Genomic DNA, 24,320 nt, shown 5'->3' with positions numbered 1-24,320 from the left:
ACGGTTTTTCATTGGAGAAAATAAGAATAAGAATAATAATTCCTACAGATACAATAGGGACCTCGCGGACCCGACGTTGTCGGTGCTCGGGCCCTAACTAGAGCTGCTGAGGTTAGGGGGTCAACCAGAACCTGGTTCAGTTTGTTCCACTAATATGAACCTGAAGTGGCTTCAGAGTCTCAGTTTGAGTCTTCAAAGGTCTGAAATGTGTCCGTCTGCGTGTCTGTCTGACCTAAAGATCACGTTTATCAAACGGACCGATGGTGCTTCATGTAAAAACACAATAAAGACTTTAAGAAAAGCTGCTGTTTGTTAGTTTGTTGACAGAAGTCCATGATGATGAAGAAACCTGCAGCTGTTTAGTGTAAATGATGAAGATGATAAAGATGTTAAAGTTAACAGGCGGAGCATAAAGACTATTCTACAGCATGATTTTATTTTATATAAAAATATATAGATCATCATTTATCTTAATCTGATCTCTGATCAGCGCTGAAACATCTGTGATGATTGTTTTCATTTGACAGTAAATAAATATGAAGTATTGATGACATCACCAATCTTTATATTTCATAGATGAACAAAACATCAGAAATAATCTGCATAAGAATCAATAACAGGAAATATCTCAAGTTATTTCTTATTAATGTCACAAATCAATCAAACCACGATCAATAAGATGAGAACAGATGTTTGTGTTTTATTGAACAGCTGGACAAACATTTAACAGTTTAACTAGTTTAACGTTACTTTATAACATGAAATAATATTAAAACAACTTATTTACAGAAAGACAAATGTTAGAATCAGATTATAGTTCATTAGATAGAATAGAGACGATAGTGACTCATTTCATACGTTTAATAATATTTCATGAGGATTCTGTTCTGATAGAAAACAAATCAAATATCCTCATTAACTGATGATTATTAACATATTAAATCTGAATCGAATGTCGAGGTAAAGAGTCTAAAGAAACAGTCAGAGAGAACGTGATTCATATTTCAACAATCTGTATCATTAGTATTAACAATATTCATAATAATAATTGTAAGAATAATAATAATATCATTATGTTACAGAATGAACCAAAATCTCTTCTACTGCAGTTTTTGAATGTGATGACATCATATTTTATGACATCATCAACCTACAAAAAAATAAAATAATAAAATCCTCAATTTGAATAAAGTCATTTTTAACCAGATGAATTTCTATAAGCATAACTTGTCTTCAGCAAACAAATACAAGTACATTTAAATATAGTTTGTATGTTTATTATTCATGTTTGATTGGCTCTGTGAGACGGGAGGAGGAGGCGGAGCTTATCAACTACAGGAAGCGCTGAAGAGGACGAAGTGAACTCTGAGTGTTTCTCACTTCCACACTTTGACGATTCCGTCTCTGGACGACGTCACGATGAAGCCCTGCGTCGTCTGAAAGGTGGCGATGTCAGTGATGATGTCATGGTGTCCCACAGGGAGGGATTCTGGGCCTCGGCGAGGAGAGTCCTCCACCGCACCGCTCTTCTGTTTACTGTGGATCTCCTGAGGACATCACAGGGTTCATGAACAACATGGTAATAACATGGTAATAACATGGTAATAACATGGTAATAACATGGTAATAACATGGTAATAACATGGTTTAGAGCAGCGCTTCCCAAACTCTTTAGGCCACGCACCCTGGTTTAGAGGATCAACAAGAACTAAAGACTCTCCTGGACCACTTCAAGAACTAAAGACTCACCTGGACCACTTCAAGAACTAAAGACTCACCTGGACCACTTCAAGAACTAAAGACTCACCTGGACCACTTCAAGAACTAAAGACTCACCTGGACCACTTCAAGAACTAAAGACTCTCCTGGACCACTTCAAGAACTAAAGACTCTCCTGGACCACTTCAAGAACTAAAGACTCTCCTGGACCACTTCAAGAACTAAAGACTCACCTGGACCACTTCAAGAACTAAAGACTCTCCTGGACCACTTCAAGAACTAAAGACTCACCTGGACCACTTCAAGAACTAAAGACTCTCCTGGACCACTTCAAGAACTAAAGACTCTCCTGGACCACTTCAAGAACTAAAGACTCTCCTGGACCACTTCAAGAACTAAAGACTCTCCTGGACCACTTCAAGAACTAAAGACTCACCTGGACCACTTCAAGAACTAAAGACTCACCTGGACCACTTCAAGAACTAAAGACTCTCCTGGACCACTTCAAGAACTAAAGACTCACCTGGACCACTTCGGTCCCTTCGATGATCTTCCTGCTGTACAGGACGGACGGACAGTGCAGAGAGTCGGTGGCTCCTCCAGCCACGATGTAGGAGCGCTCAGGGTACGCCAAGTCCCAGAACCTGAACACACAAGGACCATCAGGGACCTGAATGAACCTGAACCCAACCTAACCTGAGGGCTGAAGTGTTATGAACCGTGAGGTGCTTTAAAAGACAATGATTATGGTTCAGACCTGATCCTCATGTCAGATCCAGCAGTCAGCAGCAGAGGGTTCCCATCAGCAGGACTACAGTAGATCCCATGAACACTGTGAGGAGACGGCTGCAGACACACACACACACACACACACACACACACACACACACACACACACACACACACTACTGTAATGGAGTATCATGTGATTCTGCTTCATATCAGGAAGTGATTCAATGAATCCAAAATGACCAGGTGTGACATCAGACCCCCCCCCTCACACACACACACCTGCATCTCAGAGAGTGGGGGTGCAGAACTCGCCCACAAGGTGAATTTACGATCTCCGGTCTCCATGTCCCACATGGACACTTCATTATTCCCCTGGACAGCTGCAGACAAAGAGACAAAGAGACAAAGAGACAAAGAGACAAAGAGACAGCTGTTCACATGACATGAATAATATTATGTCAAAAAACATCATAACAAAGTCACAGTATGAGATGTAAACATGATGTATATTACATTATTAATAGTGCTGGGCAACGATGAGATTAATCACATGATTGTTTTGTGATTAATCTCATTATGTTAAAGTTCATAATGAATCTAAAGTAGTGTGTTGAGCTCTTCTATGTTAAAGTGCTGCTCTATGAACTAAAGGTCAACAACATTTGGTTTAAACACGTTAAACTCATCAGGTTCTTGTTAACAGCAGGATTCTCTTCACACAGCAGCAGTTATAACACAGTTATAATGATTCTGATCATAGATATTCAGTGTTCACAACTTTATCTTCATGTGTGTCAGAGATGAATTTAAATATACATCTTGACCTGAAACCTATCTACGTCATGTTTTAATGTTTGTTAAACTCTCAGTAGTGATAACTAAATGATATGATTATTATACATATTACAAACTAAACACTTTAAAAACTCTAAACAATAATTTAAATGAATCATTTATTTGTTGGTATGTTGGTCAGACACTATGCTACGCTGATTAGCGTAACATGTGGTGTTTGTTATAAATGTACGTTGGTACATAGAGGGTGATGAGAAGCTGTACATGGAGGGACTTAGGACCCAGGGGACTGTAGGGGAAGGAAACAGGAAGAGACGGAAGAGACGCCACACAAACAGCTGTTCACCGCTCGCTGCTGCTTCTTGTGTTAAAAATGTCGCTGAATAATAAAATAAAACTGCGTTAACGTGAGATAACATAATTGTCGCGTTAATTAATGAATGCGTTAACGTGATAATAACGCGTTAACTTGCCGCACTAGTTATTAATATTATAAGATAAATTAAACAGAGATCCTCTCACCTGCGATGACGGATGATTGGTAGAGCGGATGCATCAGCAGCCGTCTGATTCGTGCTCTGGCCGGGTGGGAGTGGTTTGAGATGGGGAGCTGAAACCGCATATCCCAGCAGGCCATAGTGCCGCTGCTGGTACCTGTGGAGGAAAGATATTTACACGATAATTCATAAAAACTGCCCATATTTGACTGTATCCTCATGTCTGCCGCAACAACATTCAGGCTTTATGTCAACTTTGGTAAAAACATCGGATTAACGTTTGTCTTTCTATACCTGTGAGGCCCTCACTGACCAACCTGGACCTCAGTACACACACACACACACACACACACACACACACACACACACACACACACACACACACACACACACACACACACACACACACACACACACACACACACACACACACACACACACACACACACACACACACACACACACCTAGGCAGAGCCAGCACTGGTGCATGTCCACGGTGAAGGAGGTGATGAGTCCGAGGCGGAGGTCGTGGCGCAGCGTCCAGGCGTTGGAGTTGGAGCGAAGGTCCCAGCCGACCAGCGAGCCGTTGACGGTGGCGTACGCCAGCACCGACTGGGCGCCCGAGTTAAAATGGTGGATGTCCACCGCACAGCCGTCCTCCTGCAGGTCCAGAGACCTGAAAGAGGAAGGACGCGTGATGAGACGCCTCGTCCATCGCAACAGAAGGCGAGAACCTGTGGATGTGTTCAGGTACCTGGTCTGGAAGGGCTGAACTTTGGGGGATTTGGGCGGTTTGTTGGCTTCGACTGCCAGCAGCTGGATGGATCCGTTATCTGAAGCCACCGCCAAGTAGTGAGACCCCTGACAGAAGGTCAAGGTCTTCACATGACCCCCGATACGAGAGTAGGTCAACACCGACCTGCAGGAGCAAACGTCAACGCTGTGAGCATACGGCACACGAGAAGTCTTCTGGATTCATCCATCCACACATGAACCAGGCTCTGATGTGGACCCATCCCAGACTCACACGAGGAACCGATCTGGATCCAATATGTTGCATCAAATAACTGACAGTGCCCAGGTCTAGTGGTCTAGTGTTTCAGTGACGTGGTCTCTGGTCTAGTGGTCTAGTGTTTCAGTGACGTGGTCTCTGGTCTAGTGGTCTAGTGTTTCAGTGACGTGGTCTCTGGTCTAGTGGTCTAGTGTTTCAGTGACGTGGTCTCTGGTCTAGTGGTCTAGTGTTTCAGTGACGTGGTCTCTGGTCTAGTGGTCTAGTGTTTCAGTGACGTGGTCTCTGGTCTAGTGGTCTAGTGTTTCAGTGACGTGGTCTCTGGTCTAGTGGTCTAGTGTTTCAGTGACGTGGTCTCTGGTCTTGTGTTTCATGAAGGTGGTCTCTGGTCTAATCAGTGGTTTTGAAGACTCACCTGGTGGTCGTGGTCTTTCCCTCCATCTTCTGACTGTCCCAGACTTTAACGGTGCCGTCGTTGGACGCCGTGGCGAAGATGGAGTGTTCGTCTGAGACTCTGATGCGGTTCACAGCAGCTTTGTGTTCGTGGAGGTGAGCCACCAGCAGACCTTTAGGGTGCCACCCTGAACCACATCAACCAGTATTAATGTGGATTATTCTGACGAGAGTCCTCTACCAGACTGAGTCACATCAGAGGACAGGTTCCCCTCCTGTGATACAGGTCTAACAGGAGGACAGGTTCCCCTCCTGTGATACAGGTCTAACAGGAGGACAGGCTCCCCTCCTGTGATACAGGTCTAACAGGAGGACAGGTACCCCTCCTGTGATACAGGTCTAACAGGAGGACAGGTTCCCCTCCTGTGATACAGGTCTAACAGGAGGACAGGTACCCCTCCTGTGATACAGGTCTAACAGGAGGACAGGTACCCCTCCTGTGATACAGGTCTAACAGGAGGACAGGTACCCCTCCTGTGATACAGGTCTAACAGGAGGACAGGTTCCCCTCCTGTGATACAGGTCTAACAGGAGGACAGGTTCCCCTCCTGTGATACAGGTCTAACAGGAGGACAGGTTCCCCTCCTGTGATACAGGTCTAACAGGAGGACAGGTACCCCTCCTGTGATACAGGTCTAACAGGAGGACAGGTTCCCCTCCTGTGATACAGGTCTAACAGGAGGACAGGTTCCCCTCCTGTGATACAGGTCTAACAGGAGGACAGGTACCCCTCCTGTGATACAGGTCTAACAGGAGGACAGGTTCCCCTCCTGTGATACAGGTCTAACAGGAGGACAGGTACCCCTCCTGTGATACAGGTCTAACAGGAGGACAGGTACCCCTCCTGTGATACAGGTCTAACAGGAGGACAGGTTCCCCTCCTGTGATACAGGTCTAACAGGAGGACAGGTTCCCCTCCTGTGATACAGGTCTAACAGGAGGACAGGTTCCCCTCCTGTGATACAGGTCTAACAGGAGGACAGGTTCCCCTCCTGTGATACAGGTCTAACAGGAGGACAGGTACCCCTCCTGTGATACAGGTCTAACAGGAGGACAGGTACCCCTCCTGTGATACAGGTCTAACAGGAGGACAGGTTCCCCTCCTGTGATACAGGTCTAACAGGAGGACAGGTTCCCCTCCTGTGATACAGGTCTAACAGGAGGACAGGTTCCCCTCCTGTGATACAGGTCTAACAGGAGGACAGGTACCCCTCCTGTGATACAGGTCTAACAGGAGGACAGGTTCCCCTCCTGTGATACAGGTCTAACAGGAGGACAGGTTCCCCTCCTGTGATACAGGTCTAACAGGAGGACAGGTTCCCCTCCTGTGATACAGGTCTAACAGGAGGACAGGTTCCCCTCCTGTGATACAGGTCTAACAGGAGGACAGGTTCCCCTCCTGTGATACAGGTCTAACAGGAGGACAGGTACCTGGTGGAGGAGGTCGACTCTCCCACTCTGCGCTCTCCATCATCTGCTTGGCCATCCTCTCGGCGCTGCACTGTTCCCTCTTCTGCTGCACCAGCTGCTGAAGCTCCACCTTGCAGGTATTGATGCGTCGCTGGTAGGCGGGACCACTCGCCACCGACTGCAGGACGGGAACCGCCGGGACCGCGGTGGTTCTCCGGATCTGACCCACCGACCCGTCAGCCGCCTGCAAACACATCAGGTCCGTATGTTACTGACCGCTGGATCAGGACCAGCTGTTCACCCATCAGAGCTGCTGGTTTTTACTACTAAAACTCTCTATATTCTATTTCAACGTGTTAACTATCTAAATAATGTTTATAGATGCTTTATAAAGTATTAACTATTCAACAAAGTGTTCACTATCTAAATAATGTTTATAGATGCTTTATAAAGTATTAACCATTCAACAAAGTGTTAACTAACTATCTAAATAATGTTTATAGATGCTTTATAAAGTATTAACTATTCAACAAAGTGTTCACTAACTATCTAAATAATGTTTATAGATGCTTTATAAAGTATTAACCATTTAACAAAGTGTTCACTAACTATCTAAATAATGTTTATAGATGCTTTATAAAGTATTAACTATTCAACAAAGTGTTCACTAACTATCTAAATAATGTTTATAGATGCTTTATAAAGTATTAACCATTCAACAAAGTGTTAACTAACTATCTAAATAATGTTTATAGATGCTTTATAAAGTATTAACTATTCAACAAAGTGTTCACTATCTAAATAATGTTTATAGATGCTTTATAAAGTATTAACCATTCAACAGTGTTAACTAACTATCTAAATAATGTTTATAGATGCTTTATAAAGTATTAACCATTTAACAAAGTGTTCACTAACTATTTAAATAATGTTTATAGATGCTTTATAAAGTATTAACTATTTAACAAAGTGTTAACTAACTATTTAAATAATGTTTATAGATGCTTTATAAAGTATTAACTATTTAACAAAGTGTTAACTAACTATTTAAATAATGTTTATAGATGCTTTATAAAGTATTAACAATTCAACAAAGTGTTAACTATCTAAATAATGTTTATAGATGCTTTATAAAGTATTAACCATTCAACAAAGTGTTAACTATCTAAATAATGTTTATAGATGCTTTATAAAGTATTAACTATTTAACAAAGTGTTCACTAACTATCTAAATAATGTTTATAGATGCTTTATAAAGTATTAACCATTTAACAAAGTGTTCACTAACTATCTAAATAATGTTTATAGATGCTTTATAAAGTATTAACTATTCAACAAATTGTTCACTAACGATCTAAATAATGTTTATAGATGCTTTATAAAGTATTAACCATTCAACAAAGTGTTAACTAACTATCTAAATAATGTTTATAGATGCTTTATAAAGTATTAACTATTCAACAAAGTGTTCACTAACTATCTAAATAATGTTTATAGATGCTTTATAAAGTATTAACCATTTAACAAAGTGTTAACTAACTATCTAAATAATGTTTATAGATGCTTTATAAAGTATTAACTATTCAACAAAGTGTTCACTAACTATCTAAATAATGTTTATAGATGCTTTATAAAGTATTAACTATTCAACAAAGTGTTAACTATCTAAATAATGTTTATAGATGCTTTATAAAGTATTAACCATTCAACAAAGTGTTAACTAACTATCTAAATAATGTTTATAGATGCTTTATAAAGTATTAACCATTTAACAAAGTGTTCACTAACTATTTAAATAATGTTTATAGATGCTTTATAAAGTATTAACCATTTAACAAAGTGTTCACTAACTATTTAAATAATGTTTATAAATGCTTTATAAAGTATTAACCATTTAACAAAGTGTTCACTAACTATTTAAATAATGTTTATAGATGCTTTATAAAGTATTAACCATTTAACAAAGTGTTCACTAACTATTTAAATAATGTTTATAGATGCTTTATAAAGTATTAACCATTTAACAAAGTGTTCACTAACTATTTAAATAATGTTTATAGATGCTTTATAAAGTATTAACTATTTAACAAAGTGTTCACTAACTATTTAAATAATGTTTATAGATGCTTTATAAAGTATTAACCATTTAACAAAGTGTTCACTAACTATTTAAATAATGTTTATAGATGCTTTATAAAGTATTAACTATTTAACAAAGTGTTCACTAACTATTTAAATAATGTTTATAGATGCTTTATAAAGTATTAACCATTCAACAAAGTGTTCACTAACTATCTAAATAATGTTTATAGATGCTTTATAAAGTATTAACTATTTAACAACGTGTTAAAAAATGCTTAGTCGTTGCTTAGTCATTCTAATAGCCATTATTAATGTGTGGACAGTGTGGGTGTGAATACAGCACCAGACAGACATGACCACATGTTACCGTGGATTGAAGGTTGGAGGGCGGCTCCTGAGACCCAAACATGCTCTTCCACTCCTCGTTCATCGTTGAGTCCTGCTTCGTGTGCTTCCTCGCTGCAGGAGAATTTAAACAAACAGGATGTTTACACGTTTCTCACGCCACAATTAACAAGTCTATGAATGTTGAAACATGTGCTTGACATATGTTGGGACTTCAACGACTGGTTCTCATTAGGGAAGTAATTATGTTTATCTGGGCTCCAGCTCTGGATCTGATGAGTGTACAGACATGTTGAGATGTTTTAACTTATCAGAGTCAAAAGTCTTCCTTCAGGATCACAGATTACAAACAGACGCTCGTGAGGTGAACATTGTTTACAGTGTCGAGTGAATCTGAGGTCAGGTATTTGAAGAGCACAAAGAGAAAGTGATGAACGGTGAGATTAGACTGGAGAGTTTCTTCTCTGACGGTTTAACTGTCAGTGACGTAGAGAAGAACATCTGGAGCTGTAACTCAAGAGGAGCTTTACCTGAACCCTCCTCCCTCTCCATGGAGAAGGACTACGGACCTTTAAAGGATCTCTAGAGTCTCTTCTGTTAACCTGCAACCTTAAATTAATGGTCCAGAAACATCTGAGACGGTATTTATAATTTCATGTCACTCTGACAGCCGGCATGCAGCGGATCACTGAGATGTTCTGACCTGGAACACATTTTAATATTAAACTCTAGAGCAACACATCCACTCTGGACGACAGAGCAACGTTCAGATGGCTTCTCTACGTCTCTGAGCATCCACAATGAATTCATAAATGAAACCAGAACTCAGTCGTGACAGAATCAAACTCATTCATTTCCTGTAAGTAAGAACACGTAATGAGGAGACCAGATGTGCTCTGTTTGAGGGTCAATCGGTGGATTTGATTGGTGGAGAAGGATGTAAGGGGTTCGGCCTCAGGTATAACGTGTCAGACAGAGAACTCGCTATGTTTCCATTGTTTGCATTAAACTCAAAGAACTACAACTCTTCTCATCATTTCATGAGTGATTGTTCTGCTGATTAGAATTTAAATGTTAGTTAAAGGGCCGGCGTCTCTCAGACACTTCTGCTTCTGTGTGTCCAGGTTTCTTGATAATCCTCAGAGAGCTTCGGTTACTTTCTACTGAAGACATTGAACCAAAAACCTACAAACCTACAAACACATGAAACCGTGTGTGTGTGTGTGTGTGTGTGTGTGTCACCTCTCTTGTCCTCAGGCTCAGCCTTGGCTTTAACCAGGTCCACCTGGCGTCCCATAATGCCGAGCGTTGCCAGGTCTATGACCCCGGTCTGAGCCGACTCCCCCAGGTGACTCTGCTCCCCCATGTTGGCTTTGGCCTTGTTGGACTTCAGCATGAAGTCTTTGAGCGCCAGCAGCTTGTCCTCCTCCGCCTCCGTCATGCCCTGGTGGACCGAGGACACAGGACACAGGACGAAGGACACAGGACGGAGGACACAGGACACAGGACACAGGACACAGGACACAGGACACAGGACACAGGACGGAGGACACAGGACACAGGACACAGGACACAGGACACAGGACGGAGGACACAGGACACACAGTTCTTTAAAATGCGTCTTGTTGGACGTCTCAGTCTTTTGTGTCACTTCACAACATTTCTATTCTGCGCTAACCTCGTTAGCCGTTAGCGAGACTCATTTACATAATGACCATGAAGATGTCGTTTAACAACAAGACTTTCAAAGTGAGTTTGTATTTGAACATGAGCTCATGACAGGAGCTTCACAGGGACCAGGAGAAGGAGAGACGTTTAAACACACACACATATATATATATATATATATATATATATATATATATATATATATATATATAGATAGAAGCTAGACTCCACTGAGAGCCTCGTTTCCTGCAGACGTGGAAACATTCTTTCTATCAGCTGTGGAGATAAGTTAGAGTGACATCGCTGATGATGTGGACCAGGTCCTGGACCAGGTCCTGGTCTGTGAAGGTCTGAAGGTTGTGTGAGTGGTTCCTCAGAACATTGAAACTAATTAATCCCAAAACACTGAAGCTGTCTGAGAGCCGCTCTGCTCTCCAGATGGAGCTCCAACAGAACAACCGAACATGTAGAAGATCTGAGAGACTTCAACTAGTTTTTTCTTTTGTTCTGTTCTTACAGCTCTGACACCTGATGACAAACCAGTGGTGGCCGTCAGGGCCTGCAAAGCCTTCTCTGCTGTTCTACACACAATCACTAAGTTAGAGCTATTTTATAATTTAATAATGTTTCTTAAATACACTACATGTATCATAATTTATATAAATATTGTTCCCATTATCTTATGTTCTCATTGCACAGCTACTGTGCTCCTCAGCTGCTCTGATTCAGTGCAGCTTGTTTTAAGTAGAGCTTTGATCCAATCAGAGTTCACCTCTGTGTCTCTAGGTAGAAGAGAGGCCGTGAGCCGCTCAAAGCTCTCACAGCAGTCAGAGCAGAGAGCAGACGCTCTCTCAGCGTATTCATGTATCTGCACTCTGCAGTTAGTGGATCTACAGGTGTTGAGCTTCATCTTTACAGGAAACTAATAATAACTGTAGCTGTGTTTCAGCAGTGAAGGCCCGGGTAGAGAATGCAGCCCCTCCACTGTGACCAACGGGATTAATCACAACAGGCTGCACCACCGAAGAACCAGACACCAACAACACAGACAGACTCCGCCCACCAGGTTCATCAGACCACATCAGACCACATCAGACCACATCAGACCACATCAGACCACATGGAGACAATTCAGATACCTCACCACACCAAAACATCAAAGAAGCTGTGGAACGAAAACTTTAGTGTTCCACTGCCCCCCCCTCTAGTTTACCAGCACCTCAGACCACAATGTAGTACAGTATGAAGTACTACATGTACCTCTGAGATGTAGTACAGTATGAAGTACTACATGTACCTCTGAGATGTAGTACAGTATGAAGTACTACATGTACCTCTGAGATGTAGTACAGTATGAAGTACTACATGTACCTCTGAGATGTAGTACAGTATGAAGTACTACATGTACCTCTGAGATGTAGTACAGTATGAAGTACTACATGTACCTCTGAGATGTAGTACAGTATGAAGTACTACATGTACCTCTGAGATGTAGTACAGTATGAAGTACTACATGTACCTCTGAGATGTAGTACAGTATGAAATACTACATGTACCTCTGAGATGTAGTACAGTATAAAGTACTACATGTACCTCTGAGATGTAGTACAGTAGAAAGTACTACATGTACCTCTGAGATGTAGTACAGTATGAAGTACTACATGTACCTCTGAGATGTAGTACAGTATAAAGTACTACATGTACCTCTGAGATGTAGTACAGTATGAAGTACTACATGTACCTCTGAGGTGTAGTACAGTATGAAGTACTACATGTACCTCTGAGATGTAGTACAGTATGAAGTACTATATGTACCTCTGAGATGTAGTACAGTATAAAGTACTATATGTACCTCTGAGATGTAGTACAGTATGAAGTACTACATGTACCTTTGAGATGTAGTACAGTATAAAGTACTACATGTACCTCTGAGGTGTAGTACAGTATAAAGTACTATATGTACCTCTGAGATGTAGTACAGTATGAAGTACTACATGTACCTCTGAGGTGTAGTACAGTATGAAGTACTACATGTACCTCTGAGATGTAGTACAGTATAAAGTACTACATGTACCTCTGAGATGTAGTACAGTATGAAGTACTACATGTACCTCTGAGATGTAGTACAGTATGAAGTACTACATGTACCTCTGAGGTGTAGTACAGTATGAAGTACTACATGTACCTCTGAGATGTAGTACAGTATGAAGTACTACATGTACCTCTGAGATGTAGTACAGTATGAAGTACTACATGTACCTCTGAGATGTAGTACAGTATGAAGTACTACATGTACCTCTGAGATGTAGTACAGTATGAAGTACTACATGTACCTCTGAGATGTAGTACAGTATGAAGTACTACATGTACCTCTGAGGTGTAGTACAGTATGAAGTACTACATGTACCTCTGAGGTGTAGTACAGTATGAAGTACTACATGTACCTTTGAGATGTAGTACAGTATAAAGTACTACATGTACCTCTGAGGTGTAGTACAGTATAAAGTACTATATGTACCTCTGAGATGTAGTACAGTATGAAGTACTACATGTACCTCTGAGATGTAGTACAGTATGAAGTACTACATGTACCTCTGAGGTGTAGTACAGTATGAAGTACTACATGTACCTCTGAGATGTAGTACAGTATAAAGTACTATATGTACCTCTGAGATGTAGTACAGTATAAAGTACTATATGTACCTCTGAGATGTAGTACAGTATGAAGTACTACATGTACCTTTGAGATGTAGTACAGTATAAAGTACTACATGTACCTCTGAGATGTAGTACAGTAGACTAACATAAAGAAGCAGAGAATATCAATACTAAGTAAAGTACCTCAAACGTGTACTTAATTACACTTGTTCTGACCTGTGACAGCAGCTTCTTCAGCAGCTGGGCGATGGCCGGGTCCTCAGGTGAAAGGCATTCTGGGATTGATCCGGCTCTCTTCTTCTGCCGAAGCAGCAGATGACGGAAGAGACTGGAGATGTCTTTAGAGCGCAGAGCGTAATCAAAGATGGAGCGACTGACCGGGTCCTTCAGCACACTGAGTAGGACCAGCTCCTTATCAATCTGAGGAGGGGGGACAGGTGAGAGAGGACAGGTGAGAGAGGACAGGTGAGGGGGGCGGAGACAGGTGAGAGAGGACAGGTGAGAGAGGACAGGTGAGGAGGGGGGGGGACAGGTGAGAGAGGACAGGTGAGGGGTGGAGACAGGTGAGAGAGGACAGGTGAGAGAGGACAGGTGAGAGAGGACAGGTGAGGGGGGCGGAGACAGGTGAGAGAGGACAGGTGAGAGAGGACAGGTGAGGAGGGGGGGGGGACAGGTGAGAGAGGACAGGTGAGGGGGCGGGGACAGGTGAGAGAAGACAGGTGAGAGAAGACAGGTGAGAGAAGACAGGTGAAAGAAGACAGGTGAGAGAAGACAGGTGAGGGGGGCGGAGGACAGGTGAGAGAGGACAGGTGAGAGAAGACAGGTGAGGGGGCGGGGACAGGTGAGAGAAGACAGGTGAGAGAAGACAGGTGAGAGAGGACAGGTGAGGGGGGCGGAGGACAGGTGAGAGAGGACAGGTGAGAGAAGACAGGTGAGAGAGGACAGGTGAGAGAGGACAGGTGAGGGGGGCGGAGGACAGGTGAGAGAGGACAGGTGAGAGAAGACAGGTGAGGGGGCGGGGACAGGTGAGAGAAGACAGGTGAGAGAAGACAGGTGAGAGAGGACAGGTGAGAGAAGACAGGTGAGAGAGGACAGGTGAGAGAAGACAGGTGAGAGAGGACAGGTGAGGGGGGCGGAGGACAGGTGAGAGAGGACAGGTGAGAGAGGACAGGTGAGGGGGCGGAGACAGGTGAGAGAGGACAGGTGAGAGAAGACAGGTGAGAGAGGACAGGTGAGAGAAGACAGGTGAGAGAGGACAGGTGAGGGGGGCGGAGGACAGGTGAGAGAGGACAGGTGAGGGGGACGGAGGACAGGTGAGAGAGGACAGGTGAGAGAGGACAGGTGAGGGGGCGGAGGACAGGTGAGATGGGGGGGACAGGTGAGAGAGGACAGGTGAGGGGGCGGAGGACAGGTGAGAGAGGACAGGTGAGAGAGGACAGGTGAGGGGGCGGAGGACAGGTGAGATGGGGGGACAGGTGAGAGAGGACAGGTGAGGGGTGGAGACAGGTGAGAGAGGACAGGTGAGGGGTGGAGACAGGTGAGAGAAGACAGGTGAGAGAGGACAGGTGAGAGAAGACAGGTGAGAGAGGACAGGTGAGAGAAGACAGGTGAGAGAAGACAGGTGAGAGAGGACAGGTGAGGGGGGCGGAGGACAGGTGAGAGAGGACAGGTGAGAGAGGACAGGTGAGGGGGCGGAGGACAGGTGAGATGGGGGGGACAGGTGAGAGAGGACAGATGAGGGGGCGGAGGACAGGTGAGAGAGGACAGGTGAGAGAGGACAGGTGAGGGGGCGGAGGACAGGTGAGAGAGGACAGGTGAGGGGTGGAGACAGGTGAGAGAGGACAGGTGAGGGGTGGAGACAGGTGAGAGAAGACAGGTGAGAGAGGACAGGTGAGAGAGGACAGGTGATGGGGGGCGGAGGACAGGTGAGGGGGACAGAGACAAATGAGAGAGGACAGGTGAGGGGGACGGAGGACAGGTGAGAGAGGACAGGTGAGAGAGGACAGGTGAGGGGGCGGAGGACAGGTGAGATAGGGGGGGGGGACAGGTGAGAGAGGACAGGTGAGGGGTGGAGACAGGTGAGAGAGGACAGGTGAGGGGGCGGAGGACAGGTGAGATAGGGGGGGGGGACAGGTGAGAGAGGACAGGTGAGGGGTGGAGACAGGTGAGAGAAGACAGGTGAGAGAGGACAGGTGAGCGAGGACAGGCGAGGGTGAAGGACTATGGAGGTAAAGTAACGATGACCACAACGACGAGCAGGAGGAGGACTCACCTGGATGATGGGTTGGCTGATGAAGGGGTTCAGGTGAGGCATCAGCTTACAGTAGACGTCGGCCACGTTGAGGTGCTGAGCAATGACGGTGATGAAGCCGACGGCTCCGTAACGGATCCACAGGTTGGGGTGACACAGGAACGGAGCTACAGAGAGTCAGAGAGGACACATGATGCCGTTTGTCGAACAGACTTCTATCTGTACCCGATGATGTACCTGATGGGTTAGGTGATCTTACCGATGTCACTGACGAACTCGTATATATGAGGTTTCTGCAGCAGACCCAGCTGACACATACAGGTGAGAGAGTTCAGAGCTTTGTAGATGACAAACTCCTCTGTGTCACTGAGACCTTGTTGGAGGAGGGGCTTCAGGATGGAGGAGCTCTGCCAGCCCACGTAGGCTGCTACACCTTCAGGACAGGTAAACACAAACGGTCCTTTACCAGTCTGACAAGACCACCTGTCCAGTACACAGAGTACCTGAACAGGTAGAGAACAGAGTACCTGAGCAGGTAGTGAACAGAGTACCTGAACAGGTAGTGAACAGAGTACCTGAGCAGGTAGAGAACAGAGTACCTGAACAGGTAGAGAACAGAGTACCTGAACAGGTAGATAACAGAGTACCTGAACAGGTCGTAAACAGAGTACCTGAACAGGTAGTGAACAGAGTACCTGAACAGGTAGTGAACAGAGTACCTGAACAGGTCGTAAACAGAGTACCTGAACAGGTAGTGAACAGAGTACCTGAACAGGTAGTGAACAGAGTACCTGAACAGGTAGATAACAGAGTACCTGAACAGGTAGTGAACAGAGTACCTGAACAGGTAGTGAACAGAGTACCTGAACAGGTAGTGAACAGAGTACCTGAACAGGTAGTGAACAGAGTACCTGAACAGGTAGTGAACAGAGTACCTGAACAGGTAGTGAACAGAGTACCTGAACAGGTAGAGAACAGAGTACCTGAACAGGTAGTGAACAGAGTACCTGAGCAGGTAGAGAACAGAGTACCTGAACAGGTAGAGAACAGAGTACCTGAACAGGTAGTGGACATCTCTGACTATTCTGGGACGTTTTCTCACCCACGATGCTGTCGAAGAAGGCTCCCCGTAGGTGCCAGTCGTTCTTGTCGTTGAGGAAGGTGATCATGTGAGACAGCAGCACGTCGTTGGCTTTCTGCCGTCCAAAGAAGACACAGAGTCTGGTGATGCCGTTCTCCATCAGCGACTGTTTGACAATGTTCTCCGAGTCGCTCAGCAGCGTCACCACCTTCTGCTGCACCATCTCGTGCAGCGCCTGCAGCTCTGGAGAAGGTACAGCAGTGTTGAGTCTCAGAGATGAACTCTTTTATCGTCGTGTCAGCTCAGGTGTGTGTTTCTGTACCTGAGTCGTAGTTCTCGTTGGGGTGCAGGATCTCCTCCGGTTCCTCTCCGCTCAGGTCCTGCTCCGTGTTCACGTTGTTTTCCTGAACCAGCTCCAGGAAACGCAGAGCGCTCTCCGCCAGGTGAGCGATGTTCTCTGAACATTACCGTGAACACAAGAACAATAATAAATCACCTTCGCTAAGTCCCGCCCCTCTAACGCAGACTGACCAATCACAGCGTAGCATCGCTCCGCTACACACAATTCATCAAACAGTATTCCAGACTGAACTCACATGTTTAATCCTCTTTGTTTATCTTTACGTCTCCGTGCTTCCTCTGGTTACCTCGTGTTTAACGTCATATTGCTATGCATTGTGGGTAATTCTCTCAGGCAAATTAAAATGTTCATAAAGGACTCAAACACTCGAAGTGACAATGAGACAGAACTAAACCCTCACAGACTTTATGGGGTCCTCAAAGTTTGAGAGTTGAACCAGAGGTTTCTAAAACGTTAGCTAACATTAGCAGAGTACGTTAGCACAGCGCTAACTAGCGTTAGCTCTTCTATGCTACGCTAGCTACTGAAGGTGTACTGAATGTATTTCAATGTGTTGTTGTTGGGCTCAGTATTTAATTTTGAGTTTTAAAAAAATCGGAAAAGTAAAATGAATAAAAATGAAATTGACTTCTTTTGTGAGAAAACTGTGTTTTGAGTTTTTTTACAGCGTTCAGTTTGATTAAGTTCTGATGTTTTTGTCATTTGTTGTTACTTTTCTGAAAAATATGTCAAATATATATAAAACCCTTCTTCGTGTTTCTGGTTTGTGGCAAACTCACTGCACCAAAGAGATTGAGCAGCATATGAAGCCGAGTACGGATGATTACCTGAAGAGGACATTTTGTTTGTTTTGGTCTCCCTAACAGGAAGTGGACATTCCCTCTAAATCAAACCTGTTGACACCAGATCATAAACCTCGTTCTGTGTTCTTCTTCAGGAAACGTGTCGTTCTCCACTGACCTGCGTACGCCAGCCTGACGATGGTGGCGTCGTCCTGGGCGAGGTGTGCGATGCCCGGCAGGATGTACTCCGGGTAGATGTTCACGTCGTTCCTCGGCACCTCCTTCACCAGCGCCAGGACTTTGGCCAGAGTTCGGACGGCCTGAGCGCGGACGCGAGGCACGGGGTCGCTGCAGAAGTGCAGCAGGTAAGGCGCTATGCGGTCCAGCAGGACGTCCACGCCGAGCCGCGGGGCCAGGTGCAGCACCAGCTCCAGAGACGCCAGCTTGGAGTCGCAGGAGTGCAGCGTCTGCAGGCAGGAAGTGATGACGGACACTAGGACCATGAGGCCCTGCTCCTCCCTGGAGCTCAGAGCTCCACGGCTGCTCTCATTGGACGAGGAGGAGGACGAGGAGCCTGGAGAGGAAGACGGGTTTAATACAGAAGAACAGGATTTCATCGGTCTCAACACAAGTTCTGTCTGCAGGGACTCCGGTATCAGTAGACGGCCCTAGTCCACCGTCAGAATGTGGCTCACCTCCTCGCAGGTTGTGCAGGATGTTGTCCAGGTCTTTGCGGATCACCAGGACTCGCTCGTCAGCGGACTGGAAGGTCTCTTTGGCGAACTGAGCCATGTACGGCTGGAGGAAGGTGTAGAAGATGTCAGGGAAGGCTTTACCTCTCTGCTGCTTCAGGTACTCCTCAGCTGTGAGACGCTTCTCTGGTTCTCTCTGGACCATCTGAGCCACCTGAGAGAGGAGACCACGTTAGAGGAGGAGCCACCTGAGAGAGGAGACCACGTTAGAGGAGGAGCCACCTGAGAGAGGAGACCACGTTAGAGGAGGAGCCTCCTGAGAGAGGAGACCACGTTAGAGGAGGAGCCTCCTGAGAGAGGAGACCACGTTAGAGGAGGAGCCTCCTGAGAGAGGAGACCACGTTAGAGGAGGAGCCTCCTGAGAGAGGAGACCACGTTAGAGGAGGAGCCTCCTGAGAGAGGAGACCACGTTAGAAGAACCTGATTGTGTGATGTGTAAATGAAATGGTTACCAGCTCTCGGACGCACCGGTCCTCGATCTTCATGAGGACGTGTTCCGTCTGGAAGTGTCCTTTCCGATACGCCAGCAGCTGGGACAGATCGAAGAGAGGAACGCCTTCTGTGAAGAGCTCGGCTATCACACAGCCTGAAACCACCAACACACCAGATAAAGAACTCTGACTTCAAACGAGAAGACGTCAATAAGTGAAAACTTTAAACAGAAAGAATAATATATGAGCATCTATGGTTTCAGTAGGAACCTCTCATTGAGATGGTGGATTGAACCGGTCGATGGTATTTTATTAATGATCTAGAAGCAGTGATCTACCTGCAGAGAAGATGTCCATGGCCGCTCTGAGCTCCCCTCGGCTCCTCTGGTTGTTGTTGGTCAGGTCCACCAGCGGCGTGTTCTGGTCGTTCTCCGTGGTGAACATGCTCCCGTCCACGAACCTCTCCGGAGCGATGTAGCACGTCCGGCGCCGAGACGTGTCGAAGAAGTAGTTGAAGTCGGCCGGGTTGTCCTCGGGCAGGAACGTGGGCTTGAAGCTGGCGAAGTCGGTGAGCAGCACCCAGTTCCAGCTGGTCACCATCACGTTCTCCGTCTTGATGTCGCCGTGGCGGACGCCGGCTTTGTGCGCCTGGTCCACGGCGTTGAGGATCTGGAAGGCCAGCCAGCGCTTCTCCACGTTGTTGAGGAACGGCCGCGTGCTGATGCGGTCGTACAGGTTGTCCCGCACGTACTGACGGAACAAGATGGCCGCCTTCTCCGTCAGTGAGGTCTTCTGGAAGGGGAGGCAGTTGTGGCAGGAGTGCAGCCGGATCTTCAGCTCCTCCAGCTCCTGTTTGTAGCTGGTCAGAGGCAGCGACGGGTCCTGGATGGCGAACACCTTCACCACCACGAGGCCCTCGCGGTGTTTGGCCCGAGCCACCTTGAAGAAGCGCGTGCTGCCCAGACTCTTGTCGTACTCGTGGTCGTGGATGTCTGAGAAGTAGCTGTCCACCGACAAGATCTGAGAGGGGGCGATGCCCGCCAGCTGGTTCCCCATCACGACCTCTGTGGAGAGGTTAGAGTGAAGAGGTCACCAGAGCCGCTTAGAACTGAGGTTACACTGTTCTGGTCTGATAGTTACTAAAAGGAGCAACACGGAGACAAGAGGAGCAACACGGAGACAAGAGGAGCAACGCGGAGACAAGAGGAGCAACACGGAGACAAGAGGAGCAACACGGAGACAAGAGGAGCAACACGGAGACAAGAGGAGCAACACGGAGACAAGAGGAGCAACACGGAGACAAGAGGAGCAACGCGGAGACAAGAGGAGCAACGCGGAGACAAGAGGAGCAACACGGAGACAAGAGGAGCAACGCGGAGACAAGAGGAGCAACACGGAGACAAGAGGAGCAACACGGAGACAAGAGGAGCACGCCCGACATGTAACTATTTAACTATGTAACTGTTTATTTGTATTATTACATTATTTGTATTATGCGACTGTGGCTACGTGGATAGCAGGGCAGACCTTTAATCAAAGGATCGGTGGTTCCCGGTTCCGGCTCCACTAGCCGCATGTTGATGTGTCCTTGAGCAAGACACTTAACCCCAAAATTGCTCCTGTAGCTGAGCCTACGGTATAGAAATGTGATATAATCTGATTGTAAGTCGCTTTGGATGAAAGCGTCTGCTCAATGACTGTAATGTGATGTGATGTAACCATCAGACCTCTGGAGCTCGTCCAGGAAGCTGCAGCTCGTCTGGTGTTCAATCGCCCCAAGTTCTCCCACAACCTCCCTTCTCCGTGCTCTACACTGGCTCCCTGTAAGAGCTCTCATCCAGGTCCAGACTCTGGTGCTAGTCTACAGGTTCAGACTCTGGTGCTAGTCTACAGGTTCAGACTCTGGTGCTAGTCTACAGGTTCAGACTCTGGTGCTAGTCTACAGGTTCAGACTCTGGTGCTAGTCTACAGGTTCAGGCTCTGGTGCTAGTCTACAGGTTCAGACTCTGGTGCTAGTCTACAGGTTCAGGCTCTGGTGCTAGTCTACAGGTTCAGACTCTGGTGCTAGTCTACAGGTTCAGACTCTGGTGCTAGTCTACAGGTTCAGGCTCTGGTGCTAGTCTACAGGTTCAGGCTCTGGTGCTAGTCTACAGGGCAGTGAAAGGAACAGCTCCTTCCTGTCTCCAGGCCATGGTCTAGCCCTCCACCCCCCCCCCCCCGACCACTCCGCTCTGCTGCCTCGGGGCGATCGGTTCCCCGTCGCTCAGAGGTCCCTGTGGCCGATGGACCCGGTCTCTGTTCTCTGTCCTGGCCCCACGATGGTGGAATGAACTCCCCACTGACGTCAGGACAGCAGAGTCGCTGCCCATCTTCCATCAGGCTGAAGACTCACCTCTTCATGAAGCTCTACCCTGAGCCTTCCTCTCAGCACTGGTTGTGTTCATGCTAGTGTGTTTCTGTACGTCTGCTCTGGTTTCTGCTCTGAGATGTTTAAAGGAGATGAACTCATGACTTCTGGTGACGAGTAGTTCTGTTGAAAACTATGTTGAATAATCTGATTGTAAATCGCTTTGGATGAAAGCGTCTGCTGAATGACTGTAATGTGATGTAATGTAACACGGAGACATTCGGCGGTTCGATCCCCGGCTCAGGGTCTACTAGTCGCGTGTCGATGTGTCCTCGAGCTCCTCTAGCTGTGCCTACGTCTGCTAAATGAAGGTAACGTAATGAGAGTAATCCAGAGTCACGTGTTTCATCACCAACTCTTTGAACAATGCTAATGCTAGCTAACCGCTGTTAACTCCCGTAAATAAGCTCGTTCCGTTAGCAACACTAATGTTAAATACTGAGTGTGTATTGTTACCAGCTGCTGCTGCTGTTGTTGTTGTTGTTGTTGTTGACGATGATGACGGTGCTTCAGTGGGCTAACGAGCAGTCCACGGTGAAGCTAAAGCTGCTAACCGCTGCTAACGTAACAAGACTCCGTTGGTCTCCATGTCGTGTCCCGGTGAGTGAGACAAACGGACCGTAACCGTGAATATTCCCCGTTAACTGCAGCAGCCTGAATCACTCGGTTAGCATCGTAGCTTCTTCAGCTGTTGTTGTTTCCGGTTCAGTCCGGAAACACATAACGCGTCACAGCGCCTCCGCTGGTCGAGTTAGGTTACTGCAGAGATGTTCTATAAAGAAGATGAATCACTCGTTTAAAAAACAAACGTATTTTATTAAACACGTCTCGATATCTAGTGTTTTATTTAAATATGACGTCATGTTCTAAATAAAATGAGTCATAGTTCTAAAATGTTTGGAGAAAATATTAATATAAATTCCACCGGAAGTGGAAGAAGATCCTTTTCTTCTTCTTCTTCTTCTTCTTCTTCTTCGAGAGAGAGAGAGAGACAGAGAGCGAGAGAGAGAGAGAGAGAGAGAGACAGAGAGCGAGAGAGAGAGAGAGAGAGAGACAGAGAGCGAGAGAGAGACAGAGAGCGAGAGAGAGAGAGAGAGAGAGAGAGACAGAGAGAGAGAGAGAGAGAGAGAGAGAGAGAGAGAGAGACAGAGAGCGAGAGAGAGAGAGAGAGAGAGAGAGAGAGAGAGAGACTGCCACACTGAACTAATACTGTGTGACGTATTTGAACTCCTTTATATTCTGAAGCTGCTGAATCGTCCAATCACAGGCCACGATGTTTAAATCACATGTTGATGTTTTTCTCATTTAATTAAGATGATTAGAGGTTAGATGATGATATTCTTTAAAAAAATAGTTTTTACTGGTACATTTGTTTTAAATGCATTATTAGTTATGAATGGTTTGATTGAGAAATGCTCCTTTAATCCATTTTTATTTTATATGTATATAATATATAATATATATTATATTTTGATAAAGCACTGAAAAACCAGTGTATAAAAATAGATTAAGATCCATAAAAATATATTTTGACAATAAATTCAAAATAATTCAATATGATGATGATATCCTCTATTTAAATAATGTCTTCTGTCTTAGAGCAGAAGGAACTTTCTACCAATGAGAGAAACAGGAACACAACAGGAAGTTAGATTGGTTGATTTTCAAAATAAAAGCTTTGAAATTATCTTTTTAAAAACCCTTGGTTTGGATCCTGGAGCTCCAAACTACCCGACTCCACTGATTAGCCCGAGAACCCTTTACGTGAGTCAGCATTTCTGTAGACTTTGCCTGAGAGAATTACCCACAATTCATAGCAATGAGAGGTTAAACACGAGTTAACCAGCGGGAGCATGGAGACGTAAACATTTATATTTACTTTATATACAGAATTCAAATTAAATTCATCAAAGAATCAACACAAGATGAAAGTTCATATTAAATATTTGTAATACTTTATTTCGTGTCTCCTTCACTTTATTGAACACAAAGTCGTCTCAGTGATTTCTATAAATTATAAATTAATTAACGGTTCACTGACCAAACTTCTGAAGTGTCCTCGAGCAAGGCACTGAGGTCTGACCTTCACATGGACAGGAAGTGATGTCACAGTAGTTTGAGTTCACGTTTAAAGCTTCGGAGGAGTCATGCTAGCAGTTTCCCTCTGCTTCCAGTCTTTATGCTAAGCTAGGCTAACGGCGTCCTGATAGCAGTAATGTACTCAGAAATCTACTCATGTTTGTATGTGTGACATTATTACTATATTATTATTATTGTTCATTATTTACTCACCAAAAAGCTAAAATAGTCACATCGTTATGTTTCAGGTGAGAAAGTAAATATTTAGATTCACAACATTTGGTCAGTTTATGTTTGGAAGTTTAGTTCTTCTTCTCCAGAGGAGGACGTCTCTGCAGGACTTTCATCTGAGCTGAGACCAAGAACCTGAACCTGAAGAACCAGAAGAAGAAATACGTAACGTCAGAGAGGAATGTGGGGCATCGGGTGGGGTCTCCTAGGGTGGGTCTCCTAGAGTGGGTCTCCTAGAGTGGGTCTCCTAGAGTGGGTGGGTCTCCTAGGGTGGGTCTCCTAGAGTGGGTCTCCTAGAGTGGGTCTCCTAGAGTGGGTCTCCCAGAGTGGGTCTCCTAGAGTGGGTGGGTCTCCTAGAGTGGGTCTCCTAGAGTGGGTCTCCTAGAGTGGGTCTCCTAGAGTGGGTCTCCTAGGGTGGGTCTCCTAGAGTGGGTGGGTCTCCTAGAGTGGGTCTCCTAGAGTGGGTCTCCTAGAGTGGGTCTCCTAGAGTGGGTGGGTCTCCTAGGGTGGGTCTCCTAGAGTGGGTCTCCTAGAGTGGGTCTCCCAGAGTGGGTCTCCTAGAGTGGGTCTCCTAGA

At 45.4% G+C, this 24,320-nt stretch overlaps 1 protein-coding gene across 1 annotated transcript; it reads right to left on the bottom strand.

Annotated features, from left to right (window-relative positions):
• Nucleotides 1-703: 703 nt before the first annotated feature.
• On the bottom strand, nucleotides 704-22,112 carry pik3r4 (phosphoinositide-3-kinase, regulatory subunit 4). Its single transcript, XM_079163849.1, has 21 exons — nucleotides 21,891-22,112; nucleotides 19,366-20,091; nucleotides 19,049-19,182; nucleotides 18,540-18,750; nucleotides 18,023-18,418; nucleotides 17,024-17,158; nucleotides 16,723-16,944; nucleotides 15,880-16,053; nucleotides 15,642-15,787; nucleotides 13,586-13,789; nucleotides 10,286-10,487; nucleotides 9,066-9,157; nucleotides 6,638-6,860; nucleotides 5,169-5,334; nucleotides 4,499-4,663; nucleotides 4,209-4,420; nucleotides 3,769-3,900; nucleotides 2,731-2,831; nucleotides 2,477-2,565; nucleotides 2,243-2,363; nucleotides 704-1,547 (listed from the first exon to the last, which is right to left on the bottom strand). The coding sequence occupies exons 2-21, from the start codon at nucleotides 20,081-20,083 to the stop codon at nucleotides 1,377-1,379; spliced, it is 4,014 nt and encodes a 1,337-aa protein (XP_079019975.1). The 5' UTR covers nucleotides 20,084-20,091; nucleotides 21,891-22,112; the 3' UTR covers nucleotides 704-1,376.
• Nucleotides 22,113-24,320: the final 2,208 nt, after the last annotated feature.

This window comes from Pholis gunnellus (genome assembly GCF_910591455.1).
Source record: "Pholis gunnellus genome assembly, chromosome: 8".
Classification (NCBI taxonomy): domain Eukaryota; kingdom Metazoa; phylum Chordata; class Actinopteri; order Perciformes; family Pholidae; genus Pholis; species Pholis gunnellus.
The sequence above is the reverse complement of the archived record's forward strand: the minus strand, read 5'-3'. Positions and strand labels throughout refer to the sequence as shown.